At 52.3% G+C, this 15,090-nt stretch overlaps 1 protein-coding gene across 13 annotated transcripts in view; it reads right to left on the bottom strand.

The window, feature by feature from the left end:
- Window positions 1-7: 7 nt before the first annotated feature.
- Window positions 8-15,090, bottom strand: part of DTNB (dystrobrevin beta) — a 275,346-nt gene continuing 260,263 nt past the window's right edge. For 4 of the 13 annotated variants that reach the window (XM_014593108.1, XM_014593109.1, XM_014593112.1 and 1 more), the window contains 5 exons: window positions 11,083-11,242; window positions 10,211-10,300; window positions 6,368-6,452; window positions 1,948-1,987; window positions 8-219 (listed from right to left, as the gene is read on the bottom strand). In XM_014593108.1, the coding sequence (XP_014448594.1) occupies window positions 184-219; window positions 1,948-1,987; window positions 6,368-6,452; window positions 10,211-10,300; window positions 11,083-11,242 (411 nt within the window). In that variant the 3' untranslated portion in view covers window positions 8-183. Of the gene's footprint in view, window positions 220-1,030; window positions 1,183-1,947; window positions 1,988-6,367; window positions 6,453-9,390; window positions 10,081-10,210; window positions 10,301-11,082; window positions 11,243-15,090 lie in introns of those variants that run through there. The other 9 variants (XM_014593113.1, XM_027765808.1, XM_014593117.1 and 6 more) reach the window with 7 other exon arrangements.

The raw sequence follows: 15,090 nt of genomic DNA, 5'->3' as shown, positions 1-15,090 counted from the left end.
GGTGCGGCCCGCCCCGCCGGCTGTGGCTGCGGCTGTGGCTGCGGCAGTCCCTCCCGCTCCCCACCAGCTCCAGCTCCCCTTCCCCTGGCGGGCGGAGTGACGTCTGGCAGACTGCAGGCCCAGTCCAGGTGTGCGGCGGAAAGATGGATAGGAATGTGCCTCTGGGGGAAGACCTTGCCTTCGTCATGTCGGTGCCAGCTTGCTCCATGTCCTCTGTGCCTGTGCAAGACAGACTCACCGTTAGTCACGAGCACGGCTGAGGTTCAGAGCAAAAGCTGCTCACGTGGCTGTGAGAGAGGCCACCTGCAGGGAGGCAGGCAGGGAGGCGTGGTGCCTTTCAAACGCTGGGGCTAAGGGACATTCTCTCTTCCAGTGGTGCTTGGGGGCCTCTGCAGTCGTTGCATAGGTCAAAGGGTCAGGACCTGTCTCCAGGAAGGCAGACAGACCTGGGTTTGCGATGCACGGTTTGCAGTGTGGTGGCTTCTTGGAAGAATGGTGGCTGAGGGGAGCGGGGCAGAGAGGACTCGAGGAGGGGAGGAAGGGAGGAAGGGAGGAAGGAAGCCTCAGCCTCGGCCAGGGCCAGCGGAGCAGGGCTGGGAGTCTATGAGCCTCGGGGCCTTCCACCTGACTGTACCACTGCGAGTTTCTCCTCTCCCAACCCCCGATGTGGGTGACAACGGGATTAGGACGCAGGAAGCCCAGCTCTGAGTCTGGTTCTGGCAGCAAGCTCCTGGGTGCGGGGCCTTGGTTTCCTCATGTGCAAGAGAGGGTGGGCCACCCTCCCCTCCACCCCAGTTCCTCCCCGCCCCGGGGAGCAAGGGGCCCTGGCAGGCTCCCACAGGACGAGTCTGTTCCTGACTTCCCCAGTCGACGGTGGTGGCCCAGGCTGGCAGGGAGGGAAGGGCCTCGCCTGAATGTGCAGTGAGTTTAGGGAGCAGCCTCTCCCGGCCCCTGAGGCCTGGTGATTTCCAGGGCAGGGAGAACGGCGGATGCCTGCAGTGGGTGCAGGCTGAAGGCTGCGGGGACCCCGTAAGACAAGCAGATCTGCAAGGGCCGGTGCAGACAGGAGGAAGTCGGGCAGCGGAGCCAGGAGGCTGTCCCAAGATGACGCCGTGGGTGAGGGTCTAAGGAAGTTCCTTGTCTGGGTTGTGGGGCTGCGGCCCGGCTTCTCTACCTGAAGATCTGTCAATGAAGATGCTCACTGCTTAAAAATAGGAAGTGCGAGAGGGGAGGGGCCAAAAGATCCCAAAATGAAGTCTCAAGGCTGCACTAAAGCAACTATCCTTGAAGGAACTCTTCCCTGACCTGATAGGCCAGTTCTTCTGTCCCCTCCTCCCAGTGAGCGTGCCCAGAAGGTGCCGTACCCTGGAGCGGGGACTAGAGGGTTGGGGTCGTGACATGGACAGACAGGGGAGATGGTTCCTAAGTGGTATTCGCCTAGGGGACTTCTGTCCTTTTAGGACGGAGAAGTGGCCTGGCCAGGCACCACGAGAAGCGGCATGGTCTGCTTTGTAGTCAGAGATCTCGCATGACTAAGCAGTGTCTGGAGCTCGGGGATGACATGCTGGCTGGAGCGTGGCTCCTGTGGAACCCAGGAAAGAAGCGACAGTTGGCGGTGGGCAACCTGAGCACGGAGGCAGAGGTGGCTCGGGGAGTGACAGCTCTTGGCACACCCTCTGACGTCTGCTTCATTGGTGAAGCACCACACGGGTGACATCAGGTCCTGCCTGAAGGCCAGGCCCCTGGGCAGTGCAGGGCCAAGTGAGTGTACTGGCCGGCTGGGGACAGAAGGGAGGGTGCAGGTGAGCTCTTTCCAGAACGTCCTGTCTCTCCACCTCTCAGGACTGCTCTGACTTGGGACGTGCGACTGGAGAGAGGGGAGGGGAAATGAAGATGCCAGTCAGAAGGGCGAGGCCACGGGCAGGCCATGGGGCGCGTTCTACTCACCCGAGTGTCCTCTTTGTCCGGCTCTTCCTGTGGCGCTAACCTGTGGCAGCACGGGCAGAAACAACACACCGAGGTCACACCAGGGTCTGCTCGCCCCCTGGACCTTCTCCAAGGGGATTTCCCTGACCCACCCACCCCAGGGCCTGTCCCCTTTGGTTCTCATTTGTCAACTTCTCCCGACCAGGTGTGATGACGAGGTTGAGTCAACTACCTACTGTACAGACAGAAAACAGCCACGGAGACCAGCACTTCTCAGGAGAGGGGAGGTGATACGAATAAAATGGGAAGGAGGCCACCGCACACCCAGGGTGTAGTTAATGGGGAGGCATAAAGCCCCTCTGGTTCTAAAGGTGAGCAAGGGGAAAATGAACAGGCTGGTCAGGCAGGGCTTCCTCCTGCCGTTGCGTTAGCCCTGCAGAGCCTCGCCACGCTCCTGCCACGTGGACTCGTGAACCCACGAGAGCCTACGTCTGGTCCCACAGGGCCACTGCTGTCCAGACTCGCGCCAGGGTTCGGCGTGCAACCTGGACTTCCAGCCCCAGCACCAGGGATGGCAGGATCTTGGAGACGAGCTTCCGGGGGCACAAAAGGTGTCCGTGGAGTAGCCAAAGTGAATTGGGGCTCTGAGATATGGGGAAGGTGACCGTCTCTGTTTCATCCATGCAGTTCTAGTGACGCTCAGAGTGAGCAGGAGGGGATGCCAAGTAGGAAGGGGACCCCAGTGGAGAGGTGTTCCCCAGGATGTGGTCAGAGAGCTGGGGTAGAACAGGGAGAGGCCTGCGGTTGGGTCCTGCGGTGGGGACGTCCAGCCTGGTCGGAATTCTTGCAGTTCGTGCAGTGAGTACACTGCCTGGCAGGGCTGACCCTGTGGGTTTCCAGCACGTCAGCATCATTTCAACCCCAAAGAAGCATCTCTCTCTCTCTCTCTCTCTCTGGCTGGCTGATAGTTACTGACTCTCGGAAGCGCTGGCGTGGTCTATAGTAAACCTGCACAACTATTAATAGATGTGGCAGAGGGTCAGAAGGCCCATCTATACGAACGCTCGGTCTTATGAGGATGCCACGTGAGGGCTATATGACAGCCATAGGACATATCTAGGACCTATATAATGTTGAGAACCAAACATTTAATTAGATTTTTTTTTTCTTTTCAGAGATTTTTTGCTATAGGGAGCATGTACTTGCCAGAGAGAGAGAGACAGAAAGCAAGAAATCATCTCCCAGGGGGATGGCCACAACACCACAATTCCTGTTCCTCCACTCTCCACCTGGGATTTTGGGCAGGCACACACATGCGCCAAGCATGCGTTTCAAGCCACCAGGTCCAGGACTCGAACCTCAGTCGACCACACGGGAGTCCAGCACCTTAACCACTACGCTGCTGGCTCCAAAGATACTTTTCTTTATTTGTGATAGAATGTGTGTGCATAGGGAGTTGGGGGGAGAAAAGCACCCTCCACCGGGTCTAATCATTCCACGATCCCCTTCTAGTCCTCCAGCAGACTGGACTTGGGCATTCACACGTACTTCAGGCTGACTACAGGATTCGAATCACAGTCACCACGTGGGATCCAGCTTCTCTTTAAGCAGTGTATTACTGCCACGGAACTGGCTCTGTTTTTAAAAAACTCTACTCATCTCTCACCCCAACTCTTAACACCAGTGCCCTCAGAGATGACACCTAGAAAACCACAGAAATAAAAATGCGGGCATTCTCGCAAAAAGACCACACACAGACATACAGAAACTGGTGTCTACACTCAGATGAAGACAGCTCAGAGCAAAAGGCGCAGGAAGACAGGGATGCTGACCGGGCAGCTCCAGTGCACAGACAGACAGCCGAGGCCAGGACGGGCAGCCAGGGAACCAGACCCAACTTGCAGGTGAAGCGCAGCCCACTTGAACAAGGGTCACGGGCTGCAGTGCACGGCCTGGGCACAGCCTCAGTGTCTGGGACAGAGTCCTGGGTTTGCTCTGAGGGAGCAGAAGAGACTGAGGGCAGGCCATGGGACAAGCGATTGGGGAAGGAAGAGTGCATGGGAAGAGAGGCCAAGGCAGCAGCCGTACGTCTTCAGCCAAGAACATTCAAATGATCCAGCTGGAGTGCAGGTGTGCGCACACACGTGTGGAGCGTGTGCGTGCATAAGTGTGTATTTCTCTCCGGGTCGCTCCTCTTTACCTCTCGCCTACCACCCTGCCGTCTTCTTTCTCATCTGCACGGGGAATTCAGTCTTCTCTCCATACCTAAACAGCATTTCTGGATGCTGAACCCCGCACTGTCGCCTCCTGACCTTGGACATCAGTGCTGGACACATCGCTCTCACGGATTCAGCATTGCCCCTGCCCTCCCCCAGGTCCAGCTCTGACTCGCTCAATGGTTTCTGCACCTGGAGAGTGCTTTCCCTCTTCTCCCAGTTCCCTTGTTAACTCAGCGTCCTTGCTGACAAATTCCTTGCCCTCTGACATCCCTCCCTCCCTCCCCTCTTAGCCATACTAGCCCCTATGGGCTCCAGACCCATGATACCAAGGGGCTTCCATTCCCCGTCACAGCCTTCTGACCTGCGTCTCCCACTCGACTTCCTTCCGCCCTTCCTTCGGCTACAGTTCTGCTCAGACCAAAGCACAGGGGTGGAGCTGGAGATACCAGGGCTGAGCCCACGCTCTGCCACTTACTGCCTGTCAAGGTATTTTGCTGCTCTGAGCCTTGCCTAGGATTCTTCCCCCATGGGGCTGTGGGATGAGACAGGATTGTCAGGGCTTAGCATTCGGTAGGCACCTGGAGGAGGTGCTGGGGTGCTGGCTCCTCCTCCGCTTTCCCACCTTTCTGGCCTTTGGTGTTTCTCTACCCTGACAAGGTCCTCCCTGTCACATCGCCCTCTTCATTTCTTTAGAGTTGTCCATTTATTGACACCCTGCTAAGTGCTAGGCCCTGTTCTAGGCACTGGAAATACAACACGAATGAAACAGGCCAAAATCTCTGCCTTGAGGAGCTGGCATTTTGGCAGAAAACGGCAATAGGCATTAATATAGGGTAGAAAGAACAGCTGAGGGACCAGCAGTTAGCGTAATGGCTATGTCGCTGGACTCCCATGAAACCGACCGTGGTTCGAGTCCCAGACCCAGTGGCTTTAACTCACACCGGGCGCATGTGTGTGCGTGTCCAAGATCCTGAGAGGAGAATGGAGGAGGAGGGATTGTGGTGCGGCTATCCCCCCTGGGGGGTGAATTCTTGCTTTCTGTCTCTCTGTCTCTCTCTGTCTCTCTTTCTGGCGAACGCACACACCCTGTAGCATTGTGCAAAAAACCCATAAAAAAAAAAAAAAAAAGAAAAGAAATAACAGCTGACTCTCAAATGTCCAAAGAGAATTCTGCTACCTGTTCAGTGTGTGAAGGGTGAAGATTAAGAGCATGAAGTTTAGAGTCAGAAAGACCCGGTTCTAGCCCGATCTCTGGCACTTAACAGCGACAGGAAAGAAATCTCCCTGAGCTCCTTTCTTCATTGGTGAAAGGTGCGTTGTTACGAATCTCACCATGCTGTTAGGGATTACGTGAGATTATACGTGGCAATTGCTCAGCAGAGCTCTGGCCCCCACGACAAGCACTAAACAGGTCTCACATACAAGACTGGGGAGCCCTTGCCACCTTACGCTGACCCCTTTCTTGCTTGCTTTTATTCTTCCATGAGGCCACAACCATGTAGCTGTTCCATCCAGAACATCTTCCTTTTTTTAGGAGAGGTTTTTGCTATAGGGCACATGCGCTCACCAGACAGACATAGAGACAGAAAGCGAGAAATCCCCCCCCCCCGGGGGATGGCCACGCTGCAATCCCTTCTCCTCCATTCTCCTCTCAGGGTCTTGGGCACACACGCACACGTGCCCGGCGTGAGTTTTAAGCCACCGGGTCTGGGACGTGAACCGCGGTCGACTACATGGGAGTCCAGTGACACAGCCATTACGCTAACTGCTGGTCCCTACAACATCTTCCTTTTAAGCAGCTTTTCTTGTACTTACAATTGCTCAATGTTTTATGATTAACTTTGTCGATCGGTTCATTTTGTCTATTTATTTTCCCTAGGTGCCTTGCCTTTCTAACTACTGGGTTGTTGGAAAAGTCATGACACATTTTTGCATAGAGAAGCACAGAAAAAACATGTCATGACTCTCCTGACAACCCCATAAACTCTTTGAGGTGAGGGGTCGTGATCTGTGTTACTTGTATCTACTTCCTGCACCCCCGCCACCACAGAATCAGGACGTGGGGAGGCTGCGTGACACCTGCAGGGCAGAACTTGACCACGAGGGAGGAAACAGGCAGAAGGCGTGGTGGGGTCTGAAAGCTTCGGGGAAAGGCGGCAGCAGGAAGGAAAGCAGGAACAAAAGGGAGCGGTCTTCGGGGGGCTCTGGCTCTTGCTCCCTACCCGACTCGGGGTCCTGTGGTGCTGCCTTTACCTCTGTCTTTCCCATTCTGCATCTTCTCTTCGTCTTCCTCTGCACCTTCCTCTGCTGTGAAAACAAGTCCAAGGAGGCCAGTGACCCTTCAGCACAGCACGGGCAGAGAAAGAGGGGGACGGAGTTTATGAGGCTTGGGCTGAAACGCTGCTACGGGCTCATAGCTGCAGGCTCCAAGGGCACTCAGCTCACCTCATCTGTACCTGGCGAGGTCTACACTGTGGCACTGCTTAACAGGAGCCCGGGAGTCCCAAGACCAGAAGCAGAACTGCCTGATGTCACCCACCCTCCTCTGGCTCCACTGCAGGCTTCCCTGGTGACCACGGAGAGGGTGCCCTCCTGGGTCACCAGGCCTCCTCTCCACGCCGGCTTTCCCTAGAGTGCTGACACCTACCGGGGATGCTTCTCATACACATTCAGATCGAGAAAGCAACCATGAAACTACACAGCAGGAGAATACCTAAATTAATGCTGGTTTCTGTAAAAACAAAGACAAAAAAGCCCTAGAGGTTTTCCCTGATGACAAACTTCAAATGACTTTGCACAGTGCAAAGTGGCGTCATGGAAGAGCTAGTGCCACTAAGGCTGCATTCCCAGGAGCCCACTGGACAGGTGGCAGGTCCCCTTGCTTCAGAGGAGTGTGCATGGCCCTGGGTGCTCATTTTCAGTGGGGGCTTGGAGAATCTGGCCCCATCCCACGTGGTCAAGCGGGATGGTCACGTGAACATCCTGGCACATCTGGAATGACTGAAGGAAGAGAAGATGCAGGAAGGGACATGTTATCTGCCATCAGACGCTTCTGGAAGGCCAGCCTGCGGGGGGAGTGAACTTACTTTGTGTAGTTACAGGGGAACGAGGATGATTCAGTTACAGAGAGGCAGATTTTGACTCCCCTGTAAGGCAGAACTTTCCGGTGATCGAGCTGGTCATGAGTGAGCTCACTGGAAACATTCCAACAGCGGACTTTTCCACTGGGGGCAAGTTGGATTCAATGACTCCTAAGACCCTTTCTATCTCTAGGATACTATCATTCTTGAAAAGATATTTTTTTCCTAAAAAATTATTTTACATAAATGTATTTATTTTTAATTTGACCAGAGAGGGACAGAAGGAGAGAGTGAGAGAGAGAGAGAGAGAGAGAAGTGAGAAAGCAAGCCACCAGGTCTGGGACTCGAACCACGGTCAGCCATGTGGGAGTCCTAGGCCCTTAACCGCCACCCCACCTGCCGGCCCTTGAAAATATTTTCTTAAAAGGTGAGGTGGACAAGCGCTGGCTCTCTGTGCATGGACACGTATCTGTACCGTACTGCATAGAATGCATGTGCGGATAACCTGAGTATCAGACGGGAGCGAGTGACTTCTGCGGTTTGCAGGGACACTGCCACACGAGGATCTAGTCCAGGGCTACTACAGGCTTCAGTGCTTGGCAGAGCAGAGCACCAGGGATGGGGACTCTCGTGGGACTCTCGGTTTGACGTCTTGTCCCGGGTGTGGGAAGGGCACTGGCTAATGATATGAAGAGCTAAGTTCTAGGACCAGCTGGCCCTTTCGAGCTGTGTGACTTGAGGCAAGTCATTTTTCTCATCACACACATTTCTGAAGTACGGGGACTGGACAAGGTAATCTTCAAGGAAACTTCCAAAGCACATCACATTTTAAAAAAACATTTTAAAGGTTTTTTTGCTATAGGGTGTGTGCACTTGCTAGAGAAAGACAAGAGAGAAGGAGAGAGAGAGGAAAAATGAGAAATCATCCCCCAGGGGGTAAGGCCACACCACGATATCTTCTGCTCCTCCTCCTGGGATTTTGGGCACACATGCACACACTTGGTGTGATTTTCAAGCTGCCGGGTCCAGGGCCTGAACCATGGTCAGCCATGTGAGAGTCCAGCACCTTACCCTCCATGCCATCTGCTGGCCCTACACCACATAGTTTTGTTAAAATCATCCTTCTCTATGCTAAGAGATTGCCGAGCAGCCCTATGAACTTTTAGTTTCGGTGCAGCTATTAGCTCTCTGCCTCACATTTGATGATGTCCAACTGCCTATCACTCTTGTGTGAGGAACTCATAACCCACTTATTTTGCATAAACTCTCCTAAATGGCCCACGAGGCACAAAAGTAGTTAACTTCCACGGCCTGAAATCCCCTAAGAAATTCCCTCTGAACGTGGGATTTCTGGCACCCATGGGGAGCAACAACAGGGAAGGGACCTCATCACCTTCCCGCCATCCCAAAGGTCACCACTTCTGTCTGGTGTGAGGGTGGAGAGGAACTGTGCTTCTCGCGAGGGTTCAGAACCAGAACCAGAACCGAGAACGGCACCGCAGTGCCCGTGTTTGAGCAGGCCATGGGAAAACTGCTTTAGATTTTTACTTACTAACCCTGTTAAGCTACTTCTAAGTACTTAAAAACACTACATTAGGTGAAAAGAAACAGTGCTCAGAAAGAGAACTGATTTGAGAGGACTTCAAAAAGTTTATGGAAAAGTGGAATTAAAGTTGGTTTTGGTGCAAAGCTATTTTGAAATCTATGTATAGCTTTTCTTTATCTTTTTTTTTTTTTAAAAAAAGAATTATTTAACTTTATTTATTTTAATTTTACCAGAGAGGGACAGAGTGAGTGAGAGAGACAGAAAGTGAGAAAGCAAGGTGCCAGGTCCAGGACTCGAACCATGGTTGGTCATGTGGGAGTCCAGCGCCCTTAACTACCATTCCACCTGCTGGTGCCCATGTATAGTTTTTCTTTTTTTGGAGAGGTTTTGCTAGAGAGCACGTGCGCTCGCCAGAAAGAGAGAGACAGAGAGACAGAAAGCGAGAAATCATCCCCCAGGGGGATGGCCACACTGCAATCCCTTCTCCATTCACCTCTCAGGATCCTGGGCACACATGGACACGCACCAAGCGTGAGTTTAAGCCGCCGGGTCTGGGACTTGACCTGTGGTCCACTACGTGGGAGTCCAGTGACATAGCCATTACGTTAACTGCTGGTCCCTGTAGTTTTTCGTAACACTCATTTCCTATGAACTTTTGGAAGACCCTGGCATAACACAGAATTCCCAGCACTGTGAACTGATTCCTGAACCACTGGCAGCTGCATGGCTGATGGAGCCAGGGGACTCTCGGAGATGTGACTGAATGGCCTTTTCTTTTTTCTGCCCTGGGCTTTATGTCAGGAGAAAACGCCACGAGGTAGAGGTCTCCAGGGAGCTGCTGAAGTGGCCAAGTGGCCAAGTGGTGGAGAGACCGAGAAAGAAGTTACAGACATGCGTGAGCGTGGGGCGCGGAAGAGGCGACAGACGCGGGAGGTGAACTGCGAGGCAGTCCGAGCCTAGTCACGGAGAAGGAGGGAGGAGGGTTTCAGAAACAAGTCAGACGGGAGAGAGCAGAAAGGCAACTGGCAGCAAGTCTGGAAGCTTTCGTGACTGGTTCGGTTCTAGACGTCCAGGAAAGCTTCTGAACGAGGCGGTCCGTGAGGCCTAGGGAGAGAGCGGCTGCGGACGAAGCAGCAATGGAGGGCAAAGTGGGTGAGCAAGGGGCCTTGCTGTACGGAGAGATCTGCACGCCTTCAGACTCGGAGCCGCGCCTGCTCCCAGGCTGTGGGCTTACGATGTGCCTGAGTGTGCAGTGCTTGTGCGGCCGGGCGTGTGGGCAGCTCTCTGGGTGCAGGTGTCCAGGGCGTTCCTGGAAGGCAACAGCTGAGGAGTGAGAAGAGGCGTGTGTGCCAGGTGACGTCCCACCAGTGCCGGGAGGACATGAGATGGGCCTGGGGACAGAGGGGAGGATGTGAGGCCGGGGGAGCTCTGAGTGTCACCTGAATGGAGCTCCTTCACCAGGGATGACATGGTGTTGGTGATGGAGTCGGCGGCCACCAGCAGGTCATTGCGGAGATTTCTCCTCGTACCTGAGGAGAGTCAGAGCAGATGGCGATGCCAGGGTGGGCGGGCACAGAGCTGAGAGAGTGGGCACGTGCCTCAGTCCTGCCGGCCCGCAGACACAGGTGCAGGTGCCTGGGGGGTGGGCCGTGGCAGCTCCACCTGCCCCCGGGTACTTCGCAAGCACGAGGCACCCAGTCCCTGCTCTCAGCCACCGCTTCTCTGCCCCAAGGGCAGGCTCCTGTGCGTTCCAGGCTGGGCAGCCACCGCTCAGTAAGAAGAGCTGGGTTCTGGAACACGCATCACAGCAAGGCAGTCCTTAGCCTAACCGGGACTCCGCCTTCCAGTGCCACCACCTCCCCCTCCCTGGCACCAGCCCCAACAAGACTTCCTTCTCTGCCCCCGTCACACGACCGTGGCAATCCCATGCTGCGGCGTCTGACGTGCGCTACCACTCTTCCTGCCCCTGCCATGCTCGAGACCTTGGAGGCTGAGCACAGGACTCTGAGAATTTTCCATCCACTTCCTCTGGAGGAGGCAAAGCCCAGAGGACAAGCACTTCCCACAACCCAGAAATGGGAGCACGGGACCCAGAACCCCAGGAGGCCTGTTCTCTGCACGCACTTGATGCCTACAGACGCCCCACTGGAGAGCAGTCCTCAGCTGGGGCTGGCCCTGGCCTTACTCCTGCTGTATGAAAATCCAACTTAAGCTCAGAGCACAGAATAAACAGAACTGGAAACAGCCCGGCAGGACTCCTGTACGTGCGTCCAGGCCACAGCCCCCGTCGCACCCTGCTCCAGAGACTCACCTTGTGCAAATGCCTCCTGCACGTCTCCGCCAACGCCGCTCAGGGAGTCCTGTGGACAGTGGGTGGGGGTGGAGCCAGCTGACGTGGAGCGGACGGGCATGGGCATTGGGCGGCCACCTCCATGCGTCGGCGACGTGTGCGGCGATCCTGTGGCCTGAGCCTGGGAGGACCAAAGGGATCAGATATGTCATCGCAGGCATCCGACTCGTTGAGGAAGGGGCAAGCCCTGTTTCTCAGTGGATCTGGGCCAGCCAATGGGCTTCAGTTCATGTGGGACGGATTATATTTGAAAGGAAAGAATCGTGCTGCCTCCAGAACTAGAGAGAGGTGGAAAGAGAGATGGAGAGGGGGAGGGGAGGGGGAGAGAACACCGTCTGAATAGACCGAGTGAGAGTGGGACTTGCAGGGGACAACTGAGCTGAGTGGCAGGGCCAAGGATCTAGGCTGCCCCACATGGTGGAGGCCACACACGCACACAAGCATCTTTCACTTTTATTTGCAAACATGTTCATGTACACATTCTCATCTGATCCCCTGCCCCAGCCCCCCGGATGACCTGTGGGTACAATAGGCACACAACACTATCCCTTTTATAGAAGAAAAATAGGACGAAAAGATCAAGAGCGTGTGTCAGGCACACAGCCTGCTGTTGGGCCTGGAGTCCAGCCTCGGGCGGCAGGGCAGGGCCTGTGCTCTGCAGGCTGCAGCTCCTACTCTGAGCACATCTGTGTGTGGGCAGGACACCGGAGGCTGCTGGCATCTTCAGGGCCATCAAGCTACACCTACCGAACACACCCCCGGAGGACTCTTGGGGGGCCACCCATAGGGACCCGGTGAGAATGGACACGTTAAGTAGAAAGCAAACTTTCCTTGGATGGCCCTGGTACAGTTTTAGAGGAAGTTTGGAGCAATGGATAAAACAGATTAAAGAGGAAAACCCATCAAAGGCAGCTCACTGAGCTCTAGGTTCTGCTGCTCTGTGGAGAAAGGGGAACTCTGGCCTCTGGATGGGTTTTCTGCCAAAGCAAACTGGGAAAATATAAGCCAAGGTGTGAGAATGAGCTCCAATGAAGAGAACTATCTTCTGGGATTCTGGCTCAGAAGCCCCCTGTGCACACAGAACCCACCCCACACAGGATGCATGTGCAATGCCTCACCTCCTGCTCCAACCACGTGGGTGCTAAACAGAAATGGTTTGCTCGCCATGGTTTGGCTCTTTGTTTGAATCATTTGTGTATTTTAATTTGAGAAGTTAAAGAAATACAGAAAACTAAGAGGGATAATGCATGAAACCGCCCCAAATTGATAATTGTTAATGTGTCAAATGTATTTTAACTTAAAACTGCTGCAGATAACAGATCCCTTTGACCACCACTTATTTCCAGTCCTCGTTCCTTCCTTTTATCTCTTTAGAGGCAACCATTATCAAAGATTTGTGAAGCTTTTCACTTATGTGTACATATGTAATTATGAATAATACATGATAGTTCATGCTTTTGAATTTTGTATGAATGGTATTATACTGTACATATCATTTTGCAATTTGCTTTTATCACTTACTGATACTTTGAGAGAGTTCCATGATGCAAATAAAGATGACCCTTATCTCATATCATCTATAAAAACTCATGATGGGTCACAGTAACTATAAGCGACAAAACTATAATATTTCTCAAAGAAGACATAAGAAAAATATTTGTGACCTTGGGTTATGCAAAAATTTCTTAGCTATAACACCAAAATCATGGTAAGCTGGCATTCATCAAAACAAAAAGCTTTTGCTTTTCAAAACACATTATTAAACATCATATGGACAAATCAACTCAAAATGGATCAACCAAGTATGAGAGCTAAAACCCTTAGAAGAAAACACAGGGGGAAAGCTTTGTGACTTTGGATTAGGCAGTGCCTGTTGAAATATGACACCAAAGTACAAGCTACAAAAGAAAAACTAGACAAACTGTACATCATCAACATTAAACACTTTAGTGCTTCACAAGATACCATCAAGAAAGTGAAAAGACAACCCACAGAAAAGTAAAATCTTTTTTTTTTTTTTGGAGAGATTTTCACTGTAGGGCGCGTGCGCTCGCCAGACAGACAGAGAGAGACATAGAGACAGAAAGCGAGAAATCACCCCCCAGGGGGGATGGTCACGCCGCAATCCCTTCTCCTCCATTCTCCTCTCGGGATCTTGGGCACGCACGCACACGCGCCCGGCGTGAGTTTTAAGCCACCAGGTCCGGGACGCGAACCGCGGTCAACTACATGGGAGTCCAGCGACATAGCCATTACGCTAACTGCTGGTTCCCAAAAGTAAAAACTTTTTGTAAATCATATATATGATAAAAGATCTTTGTCTAGAATATATAATGAGCTCTTGGGATCAACAGATAAGCAAAATGGTTATGTCACTGGACTTCCATGTAGGTCTTGACCTCATTTAGAGTTTTGGACCTGGCGGCTTAAAACTCATGCTTGGTGCATGTATGTGACTTCCCAGAATCCGGAGAGGAGAATGGGAGAGATGGGATTGTAGCATGGTCATCCCTCATGGGGGGTGAGTTCTTGCTTTCTGGCTCTCTGTCTCTGGGTCTTTCTGGTGAGTGTACACGCCCTATAAAAAGAAAAAAATTCTCCCTAAAAAAAAAGAACTCTTGGGGATGGCATGTGGCATGGTGGTTAAGGGCGCTGGACTCTCACATGGCAAACCGCAGTTCAAGTCCCAGACCTGGTGGCTTGCTTTCTTACTTTCTCTCTCTCTTTCTCTTGCTCATTCTTGCTCTCACTCTGTCCCTCTCTAGTCAAATTAAAAAACAAGCAAATAAATAAATAAAGTTAAATAAAATAATTAAAAAATTTTTTTTTATAAAAGAACTCTTGGGACCAGCAGTTAGAGTAATGGCTATGTCGCTGGACTCCCATGTAGTCGACTGCGGTTCGCATCCTGGACGCGGTGGCTTAAACTCACGCCGGGTGCGTGTGTGTGCGTGCCCAAGATCCCGAGAGGAGAATGGAGGAGAGGGGATTGTGGCATGGCCATCCCCCCTGGGGGGTGATTTCTCGCTTTCTATCTCTCTGTCTCTCTCTGTCTGTCTGGCGAGCGCATGTGCCCTATAGCAAAAACCTCTCCAAAAAAAAAAAAGAAAGAAAAGAACTCTTACAACTGAAAAATAGACCCAATTTAAAAATGGGCAAAGGGAGGCAGCAGATGGTGTAGCAGTTATGTTACTGGACTTTCACATGGCCGACCATGGTTTGAGGAGTCCTAGATCCAGTGCCTTAAAAATCATGCCGGACACGTGTGTGTGCACGTGCCCAAGATCCTGGGAGGAGAATGGAGAAGGGATTATGGTGTGGCCGCCCCCTGGGGGAGTGATTTTTCACTTTGCCTTTTACTGTTTCTGTCTGTCTCTCTTTCCAGTAAGTGCATGCCTCTTAAAGCAAAAACCTTTAAAAAACAAAATGGGCAAAGGATCTAAATACACATTCCTCCAAAGATGTATAAACATCCAATAAGCACATGAAAAAGATGCTCAGTATTATTAGACATCAGGGAAATGCAAATCAAAACCACAATGAGATACCACTTTATAACTATTAGGATGACAGAGAATAAAAAAGACTGATGATAAGTCTTGACAAGGATGTGAAGAAACCAGAACCCTTACACACTGCTGGTAGAAATGCAAAATGATATAGCTTCTTTGGAAAATGGTCTGACAGTTTCTGAAAAGCTGAACCACTGAGGGAGCTTGATGGCGGCACGGGGTAAATGTGATGTTCTGTATCACCAGCCCACGTGGGAAGGTTCCAGGTGTGCATACAGAGGCCTCCCTGAGTAACTCAGGCATATGTGTGCACCCATGATCAGAGCTTGCGGAGGCTGACAGTGGTCTTGATGCCACAAGATCCTTTTGAGGGTGCTATCTCGCTCTCCATCTTTTCTCCAATTCATGGGAGAGAGAAATAAACTTAAAAAGAAAAAAAGTTAAATATGATCCAGAA

This window comes from Tupaia chinensis, unplaced genomic scaffold, assembly GCF_000334495.1.
Source record: "Tupaia chinensis unplaced genomic scaffold, TupChi_1.0 Scaffold139757_1, whole genome shotgun sequence".
NCBI lineage: Eukaryota > Metazoa > Chordata > Mammalia > Scandentia > Tupaiidae > Tupaia > Tupaia belangeri.
This window is presented reverse-complemented; position numbering and strand designations above follow the sequence as displayed.